This window comes from Molossus molossus, unplaced genomic scaffold (genome assembly GCF_014108415.1).
Source record: "Molossus molossus isolate mMolMol1 unplaced genomic scaffold, mMolMol1.p scaffold_m16_p_12, whole genome shotgun sequence".
NCBI lineage: Eukaryota > Metazoa > Chordata > Mammalia > Chiroptera > Molossidae > Molossus > Molossus molossus.
In genome coordinates, this window is record NW_023425347.1 from 47,603,790 (window position 1) to 47,626,312 (window position 22,523).

The window sequence follows — 22,523 nt, forward strand, 5'->3', positions numbered from 1 at the left end:
AAGACTAATTTGTCTATTTGTTGTCTTTTGTGGTTTTATATGAATTGTAGAATTGTTTTTTTTTCTTTTTTCTGTTTGTAAAAAATGCCTTTGAGATTTTGGTGAAGATTACATTGAATTTGTAGATTACTTTAGGTAGTATGAATATTTTAAAAACATTGATTCTTTCAGTTCATGAACACAAGATATCTTTCTATTCATTTGTATCTTCTTTATTTTCTTTTATCAGTTTTAATGTTTTCAGTATAAAGATCTCTCATCAGCTTTGTTAAATTTAGTTCCAAAATTTTCATTTTTTTGACGCTGTCATAATGAGATGGTTTTCTAAATTTCTTGTTCAGATTTTTTTTGTTAGTGTATAGAAATACAATCAATTTTTATATGTTGATTTTGTATTCTGCAACTTTACTGACTTTGCTAGTTCTAACCATTATTTGTCTTTAGAGTCTTCTAGATATAAGATTATGTCTTCTATCCAGCTGGTATGGCTCGGTGGATTGAGTGTCATCCTATGGACTAAGAGGTTCCAGTTCCATTCCCAGAGTACATGCTGGGGTTGCGGGCTTAATCCCCAGTAGGGGACATGCAGGAGGCAGCCAATCAATGTCTCTCACATCAATATTTTTGTCTCTTTCTCCCTTCCTCTCTCTCTAAAAAAATCAATAAAAACATTTATTTATTTATTTTTTTTAAGATTATGTCTTCTGCAAATAGGGGCAACTTTACTTTTCCTTTCTAATTTTGATGCCTTTTTCTTATTTTGCCTTGTCTAATTACTCTGGCTAGGATTTCCAGCACTTTGGAAGTGCTGCTCAGGAGTGGCATCCTTGCTTTGTTCCTGATATTAAAGGGAACGATTTTAGTTTTTCACTATTGAATATGATATTAGCTCTGGAAGTTCATCGCCATTAGATGTGCCTTACAAGAAATGCTACAGGAAGGTCTTCAAGTTGAATGAAAAGAACACTAAACAGCAACAAGATAGACTAACTGTGTGCTTTTTTTTAAGTACTCAGACATTTTAAGGCACTAAGAAAGAGACCTATCAAAAAGTTATTTATTATTTACCAAATTAAACAGCATTTCATCATTTATGTACATTCTTTCAGCCCTCTGCTTTTAGAAAAAAGAAAAAGAAACAAAAAGCTTCTGAGCAGTTCTGGACCCTGAGCATTTTTTTAGGGAGAGGAGGACATGTTAGATAAAAAAGATTTTCTACCAACAGTGCACAAGAGTTCCCTTTTCTCCACATCCTCGCCAGCACTTGTAGTTTGTTGATCTATCGATGATAGCCATTCTGGATGGTATGAGGTGATATCTCATTGTGGTTTTATTTTGTATCTCTCTGATGATTAGTGATGTTGAGCTTTTTTTTTGTATGTCTATTGGCCATCTGCATGTACTCTTTGGAGAAGTGTTTATTCAGGTTCTTTGTCCAATTTTAATTGGCTGGTCTTTCTGTTGTTGATTTGTATACTTTTTAAAATATATTTTGGAAATTAATCCCTTATCAGATATATCATTGGCAGATATGTTCTTCCCATACAGTGGGTTCCCTTTACATTTTGTTGATAGTTTCTTTTGCTGATCAGAAGCTTTTTAGTTTGATGTAGCCCCATTTGTTTACTTTTTCCTTTTTTTTTTTTTGCCCTAGGAGATAAATTGGCAAAAATATTGCGACAAGCGTTGTCTGAGATTTTACTGCCTATGTTTTCTTTTAGGATTTTTGTGGTTTTGCTACTTTCATCTAAGTCTTTTATCCATTTTGATTTATTCTTGTGTATGGTATGAGTTGGTGGTCTTGTTTCATTTTTTTGCATGTACCTGTCCAATTTTCCCAATACCATTTACTTAAGAGGCTGTCTTTACTCCATTGTATGGTCTTGCCTCTTTTGTCAAATATTAATTGACCATATAGGTGTGGACTTATTTTTGACCTCGATTCTGTTCTATTGATCTATATGCCTATCCTTATGCCAGTACAAGGCTATTTTGATTAGAATGGACTTGTAGTATAGTTTGATATCTTGCATTGTGATACATCCTACTTTGTTTTTCTTTCTCAAGTTTGCTAAAGCTATTAGGATCTTTTTTTGGTCCATATAAATTTTTGGAATATTTGTTCTAGATCTATGAAATATACCATTACTATTTTAATAGGAATTACATTGACTCTGTAGATTTCTTTGGGTAGTATGGATATTTTAATGATATTAATTCTTCCATGGTATATGTTTCTACTTATTTGTATCTTTCTCAATTTCTTTCTCCAATGTCCTACAGGTCTTATACCTCGTTCGTTAAGTTTATTTCTTGGTACCTTTTTTATTATTTTTTTTGCTTTTGTCGTAATAGTAAATGGGATTTTTTAGTTTCTCTTTTTGATAGTTCATTAATTGTGTATAAAAATGCCACTGATTTCTGAATATTAATTTTGTTTACTGCTACTTTGCTGAGTTAATTTATTAGATCTAGTAGTTTTTTTTATGGCATCTTTAGGGTTTTCTATGTACAATACCACATCATGTGCAAATACTAACAGTTTTACTTCCTCCTTTCCAATTCGTAATCCTTTATTTTATCTTCTTGTCTGATTGCTGTGGCTAGAACTTCCAGTACTATGTTGAATAAGAGTGGTAAAAGTGGACACCCCTGTGTTCTTCCTGATCTTAAGGGAAACCCTTTTAGTTTTCATCAATTGAATATGATGTTGGCTATAGATTTTTCATACATGACCTTTATTATGTTGAGGTATGATACCTCTATTCCCACTTTGCTAAGATTTTTATTATAAACGAGTGCTGGATTTTCTTGAATGCTTTTTCTGCATCTATTGATATGATCATGTGGTTTTTATCTTTCATTTTGTTTATGTGATGTATCCCATTTATAGATTTGTGAATATTGTACCAACCTTGCATCCCTGGAATAAATCGCACTTGATCATGTTCTGTGATCTTTTTAATGTATTGCTGGATCCAATTTGCTAATGTTTCATTGAGGATTTTAGCATCTATGTTCAGGGATATTGGCCTATAATTTTCTTTCTTTTATTGTCTTTATCTGATTTTATAATTAGGAACATGCTGGACTCATAAAAATAGCTTGGAAGTCCACCCTCCTGTTAAATTTTTTGTAATAGTTTGAGGAGGATAAGTGTTAGTTCTTTGAATGTTTGGTAAATTTTAGCTGTGAAGCCATCTGGTCCAGGACTTTAGTTTGTTGTGAGTTTTCTGATTACTGCTTTGGTGTCATTAGTTATAATCTGTTTATTCAGATTCTCTATTCTTCTTGATTTAATTTTGGAAGATTGTATGTTTCTAGGAATTTGCCCATTTCAACCAAATTGTCCAATTTGTTGGCATATATAGTAGCTTATAGTATTTTCTTACAACCCTTCTTATGTCTGTGAATTCAGTTGTTACTTCTTATCTTTCAATCCTGATTTTATTCATTAGGGTCTACTCTCTTTTTTTCTTGATAAGTCTGGTTAAAAGTTTATCAGTCTTATTTATTTATGTTTTTATAGAACCAGATCTTGGTTTCATTGATATTTTGTATTTTTGTAAAATTTGTTTAGTCTCTATGTCATTTGTTTCCACTGTGATCTTTATTATTTCCTTTTGTCTACTTACTCTGGGCTTTGATTCTTGTTCTGTTTTTATTTCTTTTAGGTGTAGGGTTAGATTGTTTATTTGAAATTTGTCTTTCTTCTTGAGGTAGGCCTATAATGCTGTAAAGTTCCCTTTATTGATTTTTTAGAGAGAGAGGAAGGAAGAGAGAAACAGAAACAGAGAAGAAAGAAAGAAAGAAAGAAAGAGAAAGAAAGAAAGAAAGAAAGAAAGAAGAAACATCAACTTGTTCCACTTATTTATGCACTCATTGGTTGCTTCTTGTATGTGCTCTGACTGGAGATAGAACCTACAACCTTGGCATATGAGGATGATGCTCTAACCCACTGAGCTACCCAGTCAGGGCTAACAAAGACTCTTTTTTTTTTTTTTTTTTTTATCCTCCCCCGAGGACATTTTTCCATTTTTTGTTCAGATAGAGTGGAAGGGAGGGAGAGGAAGAGAGAGAGAGAGAGAGAAAATCGACGTGAAAGGGACACATGGAGTGGCTGCCACCCGCATGATCAACCAGGGCCGAGGACAAACTGCAACCGAGGTACATGCCCTTAGCAGGAACCAAACCTGGGACTCTCTGGACCGCAGGCTGAGGCTCCACCTGCTGAGCCAAACTTGCCAGGACCTAACAAAGACTCTTAATGCCACTGTCAGTTAAGACATAGGAAAGGTGAAGCAAAAAGGCTGTGGAAAATAAGCCTATCAAAGATGTATGGGAGGGGGAAGGGGAAAAATAAGTTAATGAGATGAGGAAAGAAGTGCATATCAGTTATTTCAAATTGTTCACCTCTCTGCTATACCTAAGTTTTTTAGTGGGACTTTTGTATTCCTTTAAAACACAGCCTTTGGGAAAAAAAAGTAATATATTTTAAAGTACAACATGTACTTTAAAAATTCTAGTTTTTAATATAAATATCCATATTCCATAAATAGTTGTGTTTTTTAAATTGAATACCAAAAATACAGAACACTATGCTAGCTGTAGTGGAAGATACAAAGATATGTAAACATATTCCCTATTGTCCAAAAGCTAAACTTTAACAAAGGAGTTGAGATATGCTGCTATAGCACAAGATAATTCTCTATAAACTAATGAGCTGATTTTATCTCACTGCTATAAAATAGTACATCCAAACTCATCCAGTCATGGAACAAATCAGCAACACCAGTTAAGCCTTTGGATGATTGCAACCCTAGTTGATATCTCAACTGTAACATCATTGGGAAATTTTGAGTCACACCACCCTCCTAAAGCTATTCTTGAATAATTTTAACCCTAAGAAACTGTGAAATGATAAATATGTCTTGTTTTAAAGCCTTTGTGTTTTATAGTAATTTGTTAGGTAGCAATAGGTAACTAATATACCAGGATTTAATGATAATCTTTTCCAGTCTTCATAGTCTCCAATAATAAGTAACTTGAGCTGAATAACTGTTACAAATATAATATAATTTTATAATCATTGGCATTTTCAATAGTTGAAAGATTCTGTGCAATACTTTCTTTTCTTTTATTGACAAATATAGCATAGCATGTGTTTGTGTGTGAAAATGTGAATGAACTTCTAATATAATTTTTTATATCAGTCTATATTTCAATATAGGCAGAATATTATTAAAAATGTATATCAACCAAAAATTGTTTGACATATCTGATATATGCACAATCTGGATTTGGGAGCACCCATCTAAGATTGGCTACACCTTGGACTATGTGACATGCTTTTTAAAAATTGAATGTATTGGGATGACAAAATTATATAGGTTTCAAGTGTACAATTCTATAATACATCATCTGTATAGTATATTGTGTATTCTCTATGCCAAGTCAAGACTCCTTTTGTCACTGATTATCCCCCCTTTACCCACTTTTTTATCCCTCCACCCACCTTTCCGTCTGATAATGACCATACTGTTGTCTGTATCTATGAGTTGTGTTTTTTTTGCTTAGTCCCTTCACCTTAAACCACCTATTTTTTCTATCTCTTGTAACAGTAAATAGCACCACACACAATAACTTAACTGATTAAGTACATTTTCAAGTGATAGAGTACCTTCTGAGCTCCTCCCTATTGCCATGATTGTAGAATAGTATGTCAGACCACACTTGATCTCCAAAGATAAAATTTATGGCAAAGGGAGCCTAGAGGTTGTAACCATTCTATTCCCATCAGGATAGTCAATGTCTCTGGACACTCCCATTATTCAACAGCACACAAGTGAGCCACTGCATACCAGTTGGGGAAATGTGCTTAGAAATTCAGAACACAGGGTACTCCGTTTGTATTTGTCTGTTCAGGCTTCTATAACGAAATACCACAGATTGAGTGGGTTAAACAACAGATTTATTTTCTCACAGTTCTGGAGGCTGGGAGTCTGAGATCAGGGTACCAGCATGGACGATTTCTGTTGAGGCCTCTCATTCTGACTTGTAGATGGCAAGATCTTGATGTGTGCTCACATGGCCTTTTTTTAGTGTGTGTACATGGAAAGCCTGTGAAAGTGAGCTCTCTTCTGTCTCTTTTTGTGAGGAAACTAATTCTATTTGATCACGACTGTTTTATTTGTTTTGTTGTTGTTTCTCTGTTTCGTTTTTCTAGTCATTTTAATTGTTCAAATTTTTTTTATAATACACTTTAATTTATCTGTTGGATTTTTAGTTGAATCTGTTTGTCTTATGTTTATTTTCTCTAGGACTTATCATATAAATCTTTAATTTAGCACAATCTTCTTAATATTGCAACACCACATAAATAGAGAAAGGAACCATAAATGGGCTATATGGTTGTATGGTTTCTGCATTTTATATGTAGTGGAATCCTTTATGATCTAATCTTTATTCACATTACATGTTTCAGATTATATGTGGGCATCACAACGTTATGTTGTGAGACTCTGGATTCTTTTATGAATGTTGATATTTTTGTTTTAACAGGCTATTAAAATTTACTTACTTTTGTTTATTCATTTTTTTAATTCAGCAAAATGTTAGCCAGATGTTAGGATGTTACTGCAGCATATTAGCTACTTCCTTAAGCTTCAATTTCTTTATATAAAAATGGAGATAAAAATGATACATACTTACCACATAAGGTTATTGAGAGGACTAAATGAGAGGACTTAAGTACAGAACAACTTGACATACAGAAAATACTCAGTAACTGTTAACTGTGTTTTTGTGATTCATGGTCAATAATATCTATATTTTAAGGCTATCAATATTAAAATAAATGGAAAATATATATAAAGAAATAAGTCTAGAAGATACAAAATGGTAAGGGCTCAAGAAATGACAGCGTTTATGTTATTCAAAATGAACAGTGGATGGTGGTGTAAACAGGGCCTGTCAAGCAAGCAGGGACAGCATGACCACAGATAAGAGGTAGAAGTGTCTACGTCCTGCTGTAAAATTGTGACTGTAAAATTGTATTTGAAGTGTAGAGTTCTTAAAGGAAATGATGAGAGATATAAGGAATTACAGAAAGAAAACTGAGGGAGCAAAAGATGAGAAGAAAGTATAAATTTATTATCAGTAGCCCACCACCCAAACTGAAAAGTATCCCTGAATTGGCCTGGCTGTCTCTAGAAAAAACATATTTATTAATATATATTTATTGAATGTCTTTCATGCCCTAGACATTCTCCTAAATTCTTAACATAGAGTTGTGAACGAAATAGGCATGGTTGCAACACTCATAGAGTCTGGGGTATCTCTCAACCTATGTTTTAACAGAAGTATTTTTTATGTATCTACCAAGTCATGGGTATTGCACTAATATCTTTATTTAACTTAAAATGATACATACAGCACAGTGTTACTTTATTTATCTATTATTGTGCAGTGTTCCAATAGCCAAGGTGATGAATATTTTATTTATATATATATGTATATATATATATACAAACATATATATATATTTTTATTTTATTTTTTCTAAACTGAGTCACTTCTGACAATGAAAGCTGTCACTGCTCATAAACTTTGCTAGAACAGTGGTACAAATAGACTATGAAGCAAACCATGGTCCCCCAAAATCTCTCTGCTATTAGCTCCCAAATATTTATATTCAGATATCCCCTCTCTTCAGCCCTCAGATTGGGCTCATGTGTCCACCTCCTTACTGGGTGCCTCTAGCAATCAACTGCTTCTAACAGCTGCTGCCTATATTTTGTATAACCAAATTTCTATATTGTTCCTTTTTTCACATCTGCATCGTGATTATGAAATTATTTTTTCCTGGGAAAGCCTTATTTCCTGTTCTTTTACCTACAGCTTTTGCAAATTCATGAAATTTTCTTATGTGCCCACATATTATTCAATGGAACTTTTCACTTGTAAACTGTAATGAAAGAAGCTGACCTTACTTGAGTCATTTATAGTTCTGGCACTTAAAAATCATGCCTCGGAATTACCCCAAAATCATTCATGTCTTGGCTACGGCATAGTAAATGCAGATAGAACTAGTTGGAACGTTGTAGTGGGTAAGTAAACAAATGTAAAACCATGCAAGACTTTGTATGGCAAGGAGTTTGAATTTTATGATGAGGGCTTATGTAAGCCACTAACCTATTATTTTTTTTTTTTTAATCCTCACCAGAGTATATTTTTCCATTGAATTTTTTAGATGGAGTGGGAGGTCGGGAGGGAGAGAGAGAAACATCAATGTGAGAGAGACACATCAATTGATTACCTTGCATGACCCCGACTGGGCCAGAGATCAAACCTGCAACCAAGGTACATGCCCTTAACTGGGAATGGAACCTGTGACTCTTCTATCTGTGGGTTGATGCTCTAACTGCTGACTTAATTGTACAGATATCACTCTGGCTTGATCACTGTGTGGGCAATGAAGTGTATTGTGTGTTGGGAAATTCAGAGACTATTTAAGAAGTCATTGCAATAGTTAAAGTAAGAGTTAATAGAAACCTGAGTAGGGTGATGGCAGGAAAATGGAGAAAAATCTGTTAAGTTGAGCTACAATTTTAAGGTAAAATCTCTAGGACTAATTGATAAACTGATGTGAGAAGAAGATGCTGTTAAGTATCATTTACTGAGACAGGGAGGGCTAGTTTTAGAGGCAGCTGATTTCTGGTAGCAAGCAAAATATTAGTTTTGAATGCACTAAGTTTTAAAAACACCTGTAAGACTTCTAAGTGGAGATGATACATTTAAGAGTTATCTATATAAATTTTTTTTCTTTATTGATTTTAGAGAGAGAGGAAGGAAGAGGGAGAGAGAGAGATAGAAACATCAATGAGATTGCCCACCTCTTGCATGCACTCCACTGGGGATTTGGTCCACAACTTGGTCATGTGCCCTGACCGGGAACTGAACTGGTGACATCTTGGAGCATGGGTCAATGCTCAACCACTGAGCCACACCAACAGGGCAAGGAATGAAGGCTCAAAGAAAACTTTGATAAGCTCTTAGGAGCTGATATCTAGCTTGCTACTGTGGCTAAGAATTACTCCACAGAGCTTTAATTTAAATGGGATGTGATACATTCTATAAGATTGGGACTGATTGGAGAATCAACAAATATGTCAATTCCTTTTTATAGAACAAGGAAAGATGACAAATGAAAAGGCCTTGAAGAATAGATAGAATTTGAACATATGTAAACAGAGAAAACAACATACTGGACAAAACATAAAATAATATAAGCAAAGTCCCAAAGAGGGAAAGGTGTGCTGCATGTGTAGAGATAAAAATGATTCTTTCCCTATAATACAGGATCCCAGGCTTAAAGGAGAAACAGTCCTTCATCTGGTAAGTGGATAAACATGAAGATTTTGTTTTCCTGTGTCTGGGTAGAAGGTATGATATGATCAGAATTTGTTTTAGGAGACAAATCTTATACAGAGAGTGATATCCTGAAGCAGAGATTCTGGAAGCAGAAAAGGAAACTGGGAGACTCTTTAAGTGCTATTGGGATTTTGTTCAACCGACAAATGAGAGACATCTTAATCATCAGCCACAAAGTAGGTGTAGTTAGTACACACAAAAAACTACAGTTCCTGTCTTCAAAGAGCCCCCAGTTTCACTGGAGAGGCAAGAATTAATTACATTAAACTATTAAGAAACAAACATTCAGGGCGGGGCAAAAATAGGTTTACAATTGTTTGTGTGGAAAATAATACAATAATTAATAAATAATGACGAATAAACTCTGTATTTCGCATACTCACAACTATACACCTACTTTTGCCCCACCCTGTATGTATATTGGGAACTGTGAGATTGTGATTTATAACAAGAAAACTATATTTGATCTTTTTCTCCAGTTCTGGAACACAGCTCCTAAAACACTTAGAATTTTTTTAAGTGATAAGAGCAGAATAACAAAGATGTCTTTTTCGTTAGTGAAGTAAATTTTGGACCATGCCTAAGGATGCATCTGTTTTCCAAGGGACCCAACCACGTGATTAGAGGGTTGGAATTTTAGTCCCATACCTGACCTCTGGGGAGGGGAGTAGGGCTAGAGATTGAGTTCAGTTGTCAATGGCCAATGATTAGTCAATCATGCCTATGTAATGAAACCTCCATAAAATCCCAAAGGGACTGGGTTCGGAGAGCCTCCAGGTTGGTGACACGTGGAGATTTCAGGGAAAGGGGTATATTTAGTGAGGGTATGGAAGCTTCACACTTTTTCTTCATACCTTGCCCTGTGCATCTTTTTCATGTGACTGTTGCTGAGTTACATATATTCTTCATAATAAGTGAGAAATCTAGTAAGTAAAATGTCTGAGTTCTGTGAGCCACTCTAGTAAATTAATTGAACCCAAGGAAGGGGTTGATAGAACCACTAATCTATAGCTGATTGATCATAATAACCTGGACTTACAATTGTCCTCTAAATCAGGAGTGCACAGTATTGTAGGACTGGGCCCTTAACCTGTGGTGTCTTGTCGTATCTTCAAGTAGATAGTGTCAGAATTGAGTTGAACTGTAGGACACCCAGCTGGTGTTAGAACATTGAATGGTTATGTAGGAAAACACTTTCACCCCCACACAAATTGGAATTGGTGACCAGAACCTTTAGTAATGTATCAGTGTTGTGTTTTCTATTCCTGATCTTTTCTTCTTGGCCAGCGTACCCTGCCAAAGTTCACACATAAAATCAAATTCCACAAAACAGTGCTTTTTCTAGGTAGTTGCCCCAGACCACTCCTGATTTACTCTAGACCTGTAACTCTGGCTTTGTCCTTCTGTGTCTCTAGTGATTTGCTTTGGGCCCAAACTCTTAACACTTATTTGTGGACACCTTGATTTTGTATCCTTTTTACTTAGACTTGATTTTCTCTTTAGCTCTAAATATTGCTTCATTTTCTAATGTTGACATCCCAGGGGCCTCTAGTGAAAATTCTACCTGTTCTCTTTTTTCTTACTGCCTGCCTAGACCAGAGGCCATTGCCCCTCTCCATGACCACCTTAACTTCCATAAAACCTCCTCCATCAAATGTGGCATTTTGATATATAAAGACTTTACTACAATCTCCTATTAGAAAAGATAAAATACTTATGGACTAGATTTAGTAGGATGTGATTTTAATAGATAGTGAGAGTCAAACATGGAAACCTCTGTTCCTAAGATTAATCAGTATAACTTTTTTTTTTTTTATCCTCACCCGAGGACATTTTTTTGTTCAGATAGAGTGGGAGGGAGAGAGAGAGAGAAACATCGATGTGAAAGGGACACATCGAGTGGCTGCCACCCAAACGACCAACCAGGGCCAGGGGCAAACTGCAACCGAGGTACGTGCCCTTAGCAGGAACCAAACCCAGTTCTCTCTGGACCACAGGCCAACGCTCCAACCGCTGAGCCAAACCAGCCAGGGCAATCAGTATAACTTTTTAAACCAGTACTTGCCACCTGGTCCTAAATTCACCAGTAGGCTTGTCAGAAAATAAGTATATGAGCAATGTCATTCAAGTTATTATATTAGATTGGCTATGATAACAGACCCAGAAATATATATTGACTCAAACATAATTGCCATTTATTTCTGGCTCCCACAGAGTATGAGTTAGATAATCCTTATCAGTGAGTAGTTTTTCAAGTAGTAATTCAGGGAGCCAGGGTCTTCCCACCTTGTTTATCTTGGATCTTCTAGGGCCTTATCTCTGTGCAGTAGAACAGAAGAAGAAAGAAAAAGGAGGCACATTTTTTTCTTAATAGCTGTGGACCAGAAATTACACGTATCACTTCTGCCTTCATGCTGTTGGAGGGACTTAGTCTCATGGTCACAATAATAGCAAAGGAGGCTGAGAAACTTGGTTCCTTTGTGTGTCCAATGAAGGGAAAAACAATGTTGTTGGCAGCTATTAGTTTCCACCAGAGTTAAGAAAAACAAGGTAAAACAGGTTAAAAGTTATTTGCAAATATGAGATGACTATATGTGAAAATAATATGTATGATTAAATATAAGATGCTGCCATTGAGTCACTGAAAGTTAAGTCATTTTTGAAAAAAATAATGCAGGAAACACGGGAATCAATGTATTTCTGTTAAAATGTTTCAAGAGTGATTCTTCTTTCCAAAGTCATGAATTGAAAAGGGACATTAGTTGGCAAAAATGCTTCTTCATATAAGTAAATAACATGCTCTTGTGAATTTTATTAATATATCTTTCAAAACAATGGAGACAGAAAATAAACTGTGGTTAACACTTGTAAAATGTATTACATTTTTCTACTGTGTGATGTAGGTCAACAGTCTGAAGATGAAATTGAAAATGAAGAATTGCATGCCAGTTTCAAGATACCAGTGTTCAAACTGCCCATACATTCTGCAGATTCACTGAAGCGTGCTGCAGTATTGAAAGAGAAAGAACGCGATTCTTGTCCTACATACACCCAGCCACTTCCTACGACTCATCCAAAACCAGTAATTAAAAAAAAACACCCGCTGTTGGAGGAGAATGTAAGAAGAGAGTTTTATACAACACACAGAACTGGTATAAAACTCAAAATACTTTATGATATTGATAAATATCACTCGGAACAAAAGAAGCTGGAAAGCTACAAGGAGAAAGTAATGGCTGTATCTATGGCACAAGTTGCCCAAGAAAAAGGTGCCTTAATTGTTCAAGAAACTTTATATAAGAAAAAATGTGCCGCGCAGAAACGAATGGCAGAAGATAACAGGGCGATTCAGACGGGTTTACAGCAACTTTGGCAGGACAGATCCAACTACCTTCAGAAAGTTAGGGAGAGGAGAGCCTTGTTTCTAGAAGAAAAAAAACAAAGAGCTAAAGACCGCTTATTAATTCAAGACTTAAGTAATGAGCGCAGTGTTTGGACCAAAGGCCTATATAAAATTGACAGACTAAAGGAGAAGAAAGCTCTCTTAAATGAGAAATGTCTGATTGTTCAGCAAAGACGAGAAACAGAAAAATATCAAAAGGATTTACTTAAACGCACGAAGGAACTTAGGTAGGTCAATTTTTGATATAATAGGAGTATATAAGTCAATTTCATGTGAATATTGCATACTAAATTCTGAGATCTAATAAACAGTACTTGACAATATGGTATAGTCTACTTTGGAAACAACAAACGAACAAATATGTCCTAATATATTACCAAAGATGGGACAGTAAAACAACTCTATCTTTCCCCACCCCCACCCTTATCCTACAAATTCTGCTTCTTAATTAGTGGTTGTTCTTATTGTAAATGGCATCATCATTAGCCTCTTGACCTGTGCTAGTAAACTCAGTCTTTTGCAACTCAGTTTTCCTCGTTGCCAACATCTAATATGTCTCCCTATTAATTTTACTTCTAAAAGGAATCTCAAACATCTTTCTTTTTCAATCCCATTTTTCCTATGCTAATTCATACTCTCAAAATTCCTCTAAGAATTTACATGATCCTTCCAATTGAGACCTCCATCTCCATTCTCCATCCTTTCTGTAACCATATCTGTTCTTCAGTATACAAAGCTATCTTTTCAGTTCAAGTTCCAATCATGCCATTTACTACTTGAATATGTTGATACCTTGCAGTTGCCTGCAACATAAAATCTAATCTCCTCTAAGTGGCATTTCAGACGTAATACTCCATTCCAGTCTGTCTGGGCCCCTCTCACTAAGTCTGATGCTATAGCCTCCTTCCATTCCCCTAGCCTCACTCTTTGCTCCAGACAGACTAAATTATGTACCAGTCTCCACAAAACTTTGTACTTTCTGATCCCTAAGGTCCTAATGATTCTATCCCCTTTTTCCTCAAATATGTACTCTGAAAAGCACTACAAGTTCACAGTTTTACTATTGTCTACATTGTGTAACAAAAACCTCTATGTTATTGAGCATATTTTACTTTGAAGTGTCCAAACTGGTGAAGGGGCGGTGCCCATGTGTGAAGGAAAAGGCACCCTTTCCTTGTGGCAGACACAGCAGTACCGGGTCAGCGCTCATCTGAGTGTGACTGTGTTACGCCTCTTTGTCCCATCACGCGGTGCATGGACTGTATAGCCACTGACAAAATTCATCCTTTTCTCATCCAGTCAACTGAAGGGTACATTCACTACTCCTCTCTCCCCAGCTGCTTTCCCAGTCTGTCCATGCTTTTAATTTGATGGTGCTCTCATAGCAGTTTTTAAATATCTCAATTGTAGTAGTTATCATAAGAGGGCCTCTGTCAGGTTAAGTCCTTTATAGATCACTTGGTCTATCTTTCCATTTCAGTGCCTAGTACAGTAGTTCCCAAAAATCTATTCAGTAATTGTTTATTGAAGAAAATAGGGAAACATTCAGTCTTTTAATTAGTAATGGTTGTATGTAAGTTCATTTGGGTCATATAATAGCTTCTGGTATGAGCAAGTGTTTTTTATATATTTGTACTGAATACTTCAGCCATTGGAATGAGAAACAATGCATTTTTTTCCTAAGTGTTTGTAAAGTGACGATATATAATCAAAATTAATAAATATATGCTAGAACTATAATTAACCAAACTATGAATATAGCTTCACAAGTCATTAGACCAGGTATCTAACTTAGAACAAGTGCTTAATTTCATTACAATAAATTTTTCCTGAAAATTCTTTTTTGTCCCTCTGATCACTGGCATTTCTACTAAGGAATCATTACGTACAGTTCAAATCATTCAAGTAGTAATTCCCTTTCAGCTGTTGAACATGCCAGGTGATTTAGGGACATAAAGATCCTTTGGCCCCAAGAAACTGAAGATCATGGTAGAGATAAGTCATCAGGCAATAAAACTGCTCAAGTGAAATAATAACACAGGCAATAGTACAAACTCTATCAAGGTACAGAATTAAAATTTAAATAAATAGGTGAGAGTAATCTAGGAAACCTTCAAAGAGAAAGCTTACCATCAACATGTCAATTCATTTCAGTTCTCCCTTATACCCCATATAAATATTAATAAGATATTCTTGATCCTCTAAAAACTCACAGCCCAGTGGCAAATATAAGCATATATTTGAATTATTGCAAAGAGTAGAGTAGGAAAATTATAACTGTTGATTAGAATATATGAGGGGAAAGCATTATCAGCAGAGAGGATGAGCAAAGTTGGAAAGTTCAGAACAGATAACATAGGAGAGAGAAAGGAGCTAGTGAATATTGTCCTACCTACAGCAAGCAGAAGGTTTATGAAGGAGACTAGTTGACGTACTATTGCTCCAGAGACATTAAATTGGATTAGAAAGGACCTCCAGATCTCAGTGGACAATCTTATGGTAAAGACCATTAGAAATCCTACCAGAAAAAAATCATTGCATTTGAAACATGAATTTTACCACAGAACCTTCTTGTTAAGAAATAACTCAGAACATTAATCCTCAGAACACACTGTCTCAAACTAATGCAAATTTTTTAAAATTGTTCAGTGATGAAGATTTTTGTATTTTAAACTAAACGTAAGTTAGATGGTTCTAAAACTTTGTATTGATTTAAAATATTTTAACTGAGATTTAGTAAATTTTATTTGTCAAAGGATTTTTATTGAGGTATAAATGGCATATAACATATTAGTTTCAGATACACAATATATTGTTTTGGTGTTTGTATATAACGATCACCACATTACATCTAGCTAACATCTGTAGCCATACATACTTATATATTTTTCTTTTAAATGAGAACTATTAAGATTTATTTTCTCAGCAACTTTCAAACATTCAATAAAGTATTATTAACTATAGTCATGATTCTGTACATTATATCCCCATGACTCATTTATTTTATAACTCTTAAGTTTGTACCTTTTGACCTCCTTTCCCCATGGTACACATTTCTCCCACCTCTGGTAGCCCACCCATTTGTTCTCTTTGTCTGTGAGGTCTGTTTGCTTGTTTGTTTTAGATTACGCGTGTAAGTTAGATCAGATATTATTTCTTTCTCTGTCTGACTTATTTCACTTGGCATAATGCCATCAACTCCCATCCATGTTGTTGCAAATGGCAATATTTTTTTCTTTTTCATATCTATATATAAAATATATAATGTATAATATGTAATATATATACAATGTGTATTATATAATATATATTACCTCTTCTTTACAAAGGATATTTCAAGACCATAAAACTGATTCATAAATATAAAATGAACATGTCAAAAGTTTTATTTTATTAATTAATGAGGGAACTAGTAAGACAATGCAAACAGTTGAAATGAGAATTCTAAGAGCATGCATGTAAATAGGCAGTCAGAAATGTCAAAATAAATTTGGTCATTATCCACTGGCAATAATCAGTTGTAACTCCATTGGACAAAATGTATTTACATTTACATAAACAAAGATCATCTGTGTTACAGTTTTCCTCAACTTATAGAGCTGTAAAGTAGTTCAAAGAGATTGAAATACACAGATAACTCTGAAGGGTATGCTAGACAGGACCCCCGGTAATTTTTTTGAACCCTTTCAGTCTTTCATATAATTTTTTTCCTGCTATTAGATTCAAGCGTAACAGCCACAGTTTTATCCTGGTGATATTTTAATTTGTCAAACTATGTAAATATATATATATAGAGAGAGTTAAATCTTGTCTAGAAATACTTAGAGAATATTATAGCTGCTTATTTCATTTATATTTTTAAATGCTGTAATTTACTAAAATAGTTCATACTAGAAAGGGTGTCTACTAAGAAGAAAGCATTTGCCTTTTCTAGATGTAAGCACTTTTTAAGCTATTTATTGAGGTACTTTATATAATATCTTTTTAATTATGAAAAATATCTTGTCTTTCTCTGCAAAAATTTATAAACGTTTTTATTAATGTATACTCTGTGTGTGAGAAAGAGATTTTTGGAAATAATTTTTCTATAATTTAATAAAAAATATTTTGGAAAAGAGAATGAAAGCTAGTCTCGTATATCAAAACACAAATCTAATGCAAATAAGTATTAGAGAAATTTAATCGGCTTAGATTATTACAGCAAATTGAATGTCTGACCATCATTAATTTGTAGAGGATACAGTCAAGTGAGCTTTCTAATGTATCTTAACTGGATTATCTATTCCTGTAAACTCTTGCAAAGGTATTATCTTTGAAAGCACACAAGAATAAGGCAGCATAGTGTTGTCCTGAAAGGCATTATTGAATTTTATTTATAAATATTTGCAAATTAAGCTAGAGTATCAACATGTAGAAAAGAGCTGTGACTCAAAAAAGTAAACTCTGTCTAGAGACCAGAGTTTTTTAGTTCTTTTTTTTCCTGGTTCAAATACTTGACCTAAAAGCATTCTGATTAATCTCAGTAACTAGTGAAGTCATTACTGAGACAGTAGGTCCCTGCTCCTGCTGCAGCATGAAGAAGAATGAAAGAAGAAAGAGGAACCATAAATCTCTAGTTTAGGAAATGATAAAATACCCACAGGGGCATTTAAGAATAAATTAAAAAGAATCTTTGAATTGAAAGAACTTATGTACCAGGTAAAAGCTGGTGATAAGCTTTTTAAAATATTCTTGTCCATAGTTTGAAAATGTAAGGATATTGCTCAGGGCACATAGCAGGGTGTCCATTTTGAAGCTGAATATCAATTAGCATAAAGACATCCAATTACATCATCATCTGCTTGTTTTAATTTTGGTCATCAATCGACCTCCTAGACAACCCTCTTCATTCACTGTGGTCTTATTTTGATGATCAAGTTTTTCTCCACCACCTTGTACTGTAATCACAGTTAACTTTCAAGTTCATAAGAACAACCCTCTCAATTGCCTAGCCTAAACACTTTCGGATCCCAGCAACCGTTAAACTCATTTCCGTAGACATACAAAGCCCCGTCTTCACTTGGAACTGCCTTACCTCTTAAATTTGAAACTCTTGTATACTTATGTATGGCTAACGTCTTTTATTTTTTAAGTCTTCCTTTACTTTCACCAAATGTATTCTTCTAAGATAGGCCTTGCATATTTTTATTAAACTTGTATCTAAGTATTTTACCGGATTTTTTTATGGTATTGTAAATGGAATTTCTTTCATAATTTTATTTTCCAATTGTTTGATCCTGGTATTCTATTGGAATACTATATAATTACAAACAATCATTATGTTTCTCTTCGATTATTTTAAATAGTTGGGGAGTTTTTTGTTTTGTTTTTTTAATATTTTGTCCACAGTTTATAATTATTATCTGTAGGAGGGCTATTTTAATACATTTTTAAGGCTTATCACTCTTAAATACATGTGGCCAGTCCCTTTGGCCATGACATTCACTCTGCTACATGTCCAGGCAAGACTGTTCTCCAGAGCTCCAGACACAATAGTTGTAGCTAATTTTCAATGAGTGATTGTTAAATTCTAGGCATTCCTCTAAAGATTTTTAATGTATTAGGTCATTTACTCCTTGGTAAATTCTGTAAGATGGATTGTTTCTTCTGAAAGTGAAGAAAATTATACAGACAGAGCTTAAAATAACTTTTCAAAAATCACAATCAGTAAGTTGTAGATCTGAGTTTCAGACACAAGCATTATGGCTTCACTGCCATGACTTCTCTATATTCAACTCCTGGAGCATCACCACATGGATAGCCAGGCTTTTTAAACTCAATTTTACAACAACAGAACTCTCATCTTTTCCCCCAGCTAGTGGTTGTTCCGACACGTTCTGTCCTGATGAATGCCACCCTTATCTGTCCAGTTAAAGAAATGATTAAATAGCAGGCACTCCTCTAAGAATTTTAAATGTGTTCATTCATTTACTCCTTTACCAAATCCTTGGGTCGGATTATCCCCTTTTAAAGATGAAGTTATTGAGGTAGAGAGAATGTAAATAATCTGTCAAAAATCATATGGTGAATGATTTTTAGACTTTCTAGACTTAGGCCTCTGTCCCATTTCCCAAGTCCAGATTTTGAGTTCCCCTAAACACAAATAAGAAGCACCATGATCGAGACTGATTTTCTAGGCCTGTCTGCTCTGCTGTTCTTTGCAAAACTGTGACCCAGACAAATAGAGAGCTGTCACTTCTCAGAGCATGCCCAGCTGCGCTACCCTCTCTGCTTTCATTTCAGCACTGAAGCCTTTCTTGCCTTCCCCTGACTGTTCTCCAGATTGCCGTGACTAATGGTTTCATCATGTTTCATTCTGTCTGGTTACATAGTGCTTTCATTATGGTACTATAGGGTTTCATTTATATATGTATATACCTTTTTGCTCTTTACTTTCTATAAGCTTCTTATAGACATATCGTGTCATACGTTTCCAGCATCTAGGGAATGTGCCAAACTGTATAATACAAAACCATTGAATGAATCTGATAAATAAATGAATTCTTCAAAGGCCCATGAATCAAATTTGACAGTTTAACCTGGTTCATCTTTCTCTAATGTAATAAGAGTCTGTATTAGTCTGCTAGGGCTGCTATTCCAAAATACTACAGACTAGGTAGTTTAAAAAGGAATTTATTTTCTCACAGTTTTAGATGCTGGAAGTCCAAGATCAAAGTGTTGATAGGTTTGGTTTCTCCTCAGGCCTTTGTCCTTGGCTTGCAGGGGGCTGCTTCCCACTGTGTCCTCACATGGCCTTTGTCCTGTGTGTACACATCCTTGGTGTCTCATCTTCTTCTCATATTTGATTAAATCTCACCCATAGGCTCTCATTTAAATTTAATAACCACCTGAAGGTCCTGATGTTCAAATATAGTTGCATTTTAAGGTACCGGGAGTTGGGACTTCACCATATGAATTTGGAGGGGACACTGTTCAGTCAGTAATGGAGTCCTACACAGTGGAATACTACTCTACTATTAAAAAAAAAAAGGAAATCTTACTTTTTGCAACGGCACGGATGGACCTGGACAGCATTATGCTAAGTGAAATAAGCCAGTCAGAGAAAGACAAGTACTATATGATTTCCTCATATATGGAATCTAATGAACAAAATGAACTAACAAACAAAATAGACTCATAGAGAACATACTGACAACTCTCAGAGGGAAGGGGTTTGGGGGCGCTGGGTGAAAAAAATGAAGGGATTAAGCAAACAACAACAACAACGTACTAGAAGAAACTTGGATTTAGTGAGGCTTAAGTAAAAAGTCTGCAAATCATGGCATAGTCTGGTTTAGATGCCTCTTTGGGAATCTAAGCCATGGTTTGTTTGGATTCTGTTATAGCCAATAGAAATCTTAGAATTACCTAAAATGAGTATTAGTGAATGTTATAATAAAAATCTATGCAATCAGTGAAGTTCTGTCTTTATTCTCTGATTTGTATATGTCTATATTGAATACATCTAATTATTAACTAACTGCCTAAATGTTATGGTCTTAGTAATTTAAAAGTATCTCATTCTATTACCTTTCCTTTTTCTTCATAGAGCTCAAGAAGCATATACAAGACGCTGTGAAGAAAAATTTGTTTTTAATATGATTGCCTTTCAAAAATCTTGGGAAAGATTACAAGAAGCCAAAGCAAAAGTTGCGGTTGTGAATACAAATGCAAGTTCCCGGTAGAATGACAGAATGAACCAACACCAGATCACATCCTATGGTCATTTTGAATTATGACTATTATTTTCAGTTAAACGACTTTAAAATAATACCATGAAAGAAGGAATGTTCTGTGTCACAAGAAGGATTTATATATACATCTTTTTTAAAAAAATAAAGAGTAATTAAAATGTTTCTCATACTGATCATAATTTAACTTAAACCAAGTTGACTTGGCACCCCAAGGGTTCCTTATATATCCAGATGTCCAAGGAACAATTAAAAGTGATATCTTTTATTGCAGGAAATATAGCAAAAGGTGTTGCTTATATTGTTTAATATCCTGAGTATAACAAAGCAATTTCCAGTTTCTCTGGCAATCTTACCATAATTATTTCTGTCCTAACTGTTGACTTTTATTAAGGCACTGTCTAATTTGATTAGTTCCATTACCTGCTTTCATGTATTTAATTATATTTTCTGTTTATTTTGTTAAAACAATTTCTAAATTTTTTTCAAAATAAAGTTTTCACCTCTGTATCAGTGATTCATGCTCTTATAAAAATTCAGACAATTTAAAATATAAAAGAGAAGTGAAACATTCCTGTTAACTTTCTCAGATATTATAAAATTTTGTGTATTTATCTTTGAAGAGTTTGCCTTTACATATGCGGGGTGAAAGGAAAGTGGGAGAGGACACATATACTCATCTAGTTGTGATCATAAGGTATACAGACATAGTGTGCACTAATTTTAATACATAGCCATGTTACAAAATTTGAAAAATAAAGAACATCATTAAAAAGATATAAAAATCCTTTGTAAAGTTCGAGTCACTTTTCAATAGCGTATTTATTTAGAAAGATAAATGTCTCACTGTTGTTATGACATTGCTCACTTAATAAAATGTAGCTAATGACATTCAAAATTTTTCTTTTTAATACTTATCAGTTATACATGGAAGCTTTAAAAATTCTCTGATTAGATGGAAGATAGTGGCGGGCAGGACCAGAGGGAGGGTAAGTGTGTGAGAGAGTGAGCTAGTGTGTGAGAGAGTGTGAGTGGACGCTAAGGTGGACGACCAAACACGTGCAGTGCAGAGATGCGGAGCCGAAGGTTCCTGTGCTGTGGATGGGAGCAGCCGGCTATTGCAGTAAGTGGCTCTTCAGGGCACTTCTCCCTGCACCGTGGGGAGGTCTCACCATTTTGGAGGATCCTGGGTCTTCCCTGGGAGGAGGCAGTGGGAGCAGCTAGGGCCCAGCAACTTGAGTCCACCAGTGCACCTGACACCATCGGACCAGTGGAGACCCTGTGTCAACACAGACCAGTGCACAGTAGCAGAACTGTCAAGGTGCTGGATGTGGAAGCCGTGAATGGCTGGGAGCCTAGCACCATGCTCCACAGTAGCAGCCCAATCAGCACCGATATATACCCCCAGCAACAGAGGCTGGAGAGAAGACATCCATCCCCAGGCAACAGAAGCACAGACCAGCAGCTGAGACCCATCCCCCAAAACTGCAAAGGCTGAGCAGGAGCTGAGCCCCATGGGGCAGCAGCACTCCCCAGCTGCCAGCATGGGACCTGGGGCTCCACAGAGTCCTGTGCAACTCAGCAGCCCACAAAAGTGGTGGGAAGCCAGGGCTCCAGAGGGACTGATGCAATCCAGCTGCCCGCGGGACCTGCAGGGTGCTGGGGTATCAGAGAGGCCTGTGCGACCCAGCTACCCACAAGATAGGCATGGAACTGGGTCTCCCAAGGGCTGTGCCATCCAGCTCCCCACAGGATCAGCGGGAAGCAGAGGCTCCAACGGGGCCTGTAAAGCCCAGCTGCCCACAAGATCAGTGGAGAGCCAGGGTTCCAGTGAGGCCTGTGGAACACAGCGGCTGGGAGCATGGCTCTAACAGGGCCTGAGCTATACAGCTACAGGTGGCACCAGCGGCCAGCTGGGAACACAGCTCCAGAGGGGCCCACGTGTTCCAGCAGGAGCA

General features: G+C 35.6%; 1 protein-coding gene across 1 annotated transcript in view; it reads left to right on the forward strand.

Moving 5' to 3' along the window:
• The window catches only part of LRRIQ3 (leucine rich repeats and IQ motif containing 3), a 103,689-nt gene extending 83,130 nt beyond the window's left edge, over positions 1 to 20,559 (forward strand). Inside the window, exons 6-7 of the mRNA XM_036256784.1 lie at positions 12,336 to 13,062; positions 20,424 to 20,559. Of these exons, the coding sequence (XP_036112677.1) occupies positions 12,336 to 13,062; positions 20,424 to 20,559 (863 nt within the window). The remainder of the gene's footprint in view (positions 1 to 12,335; positions 13,063 to 20,423) is intronic.
• The last annotated feature ends 1,964 nt before the right edge of the window (positions 20,560 to 22,523 follow it).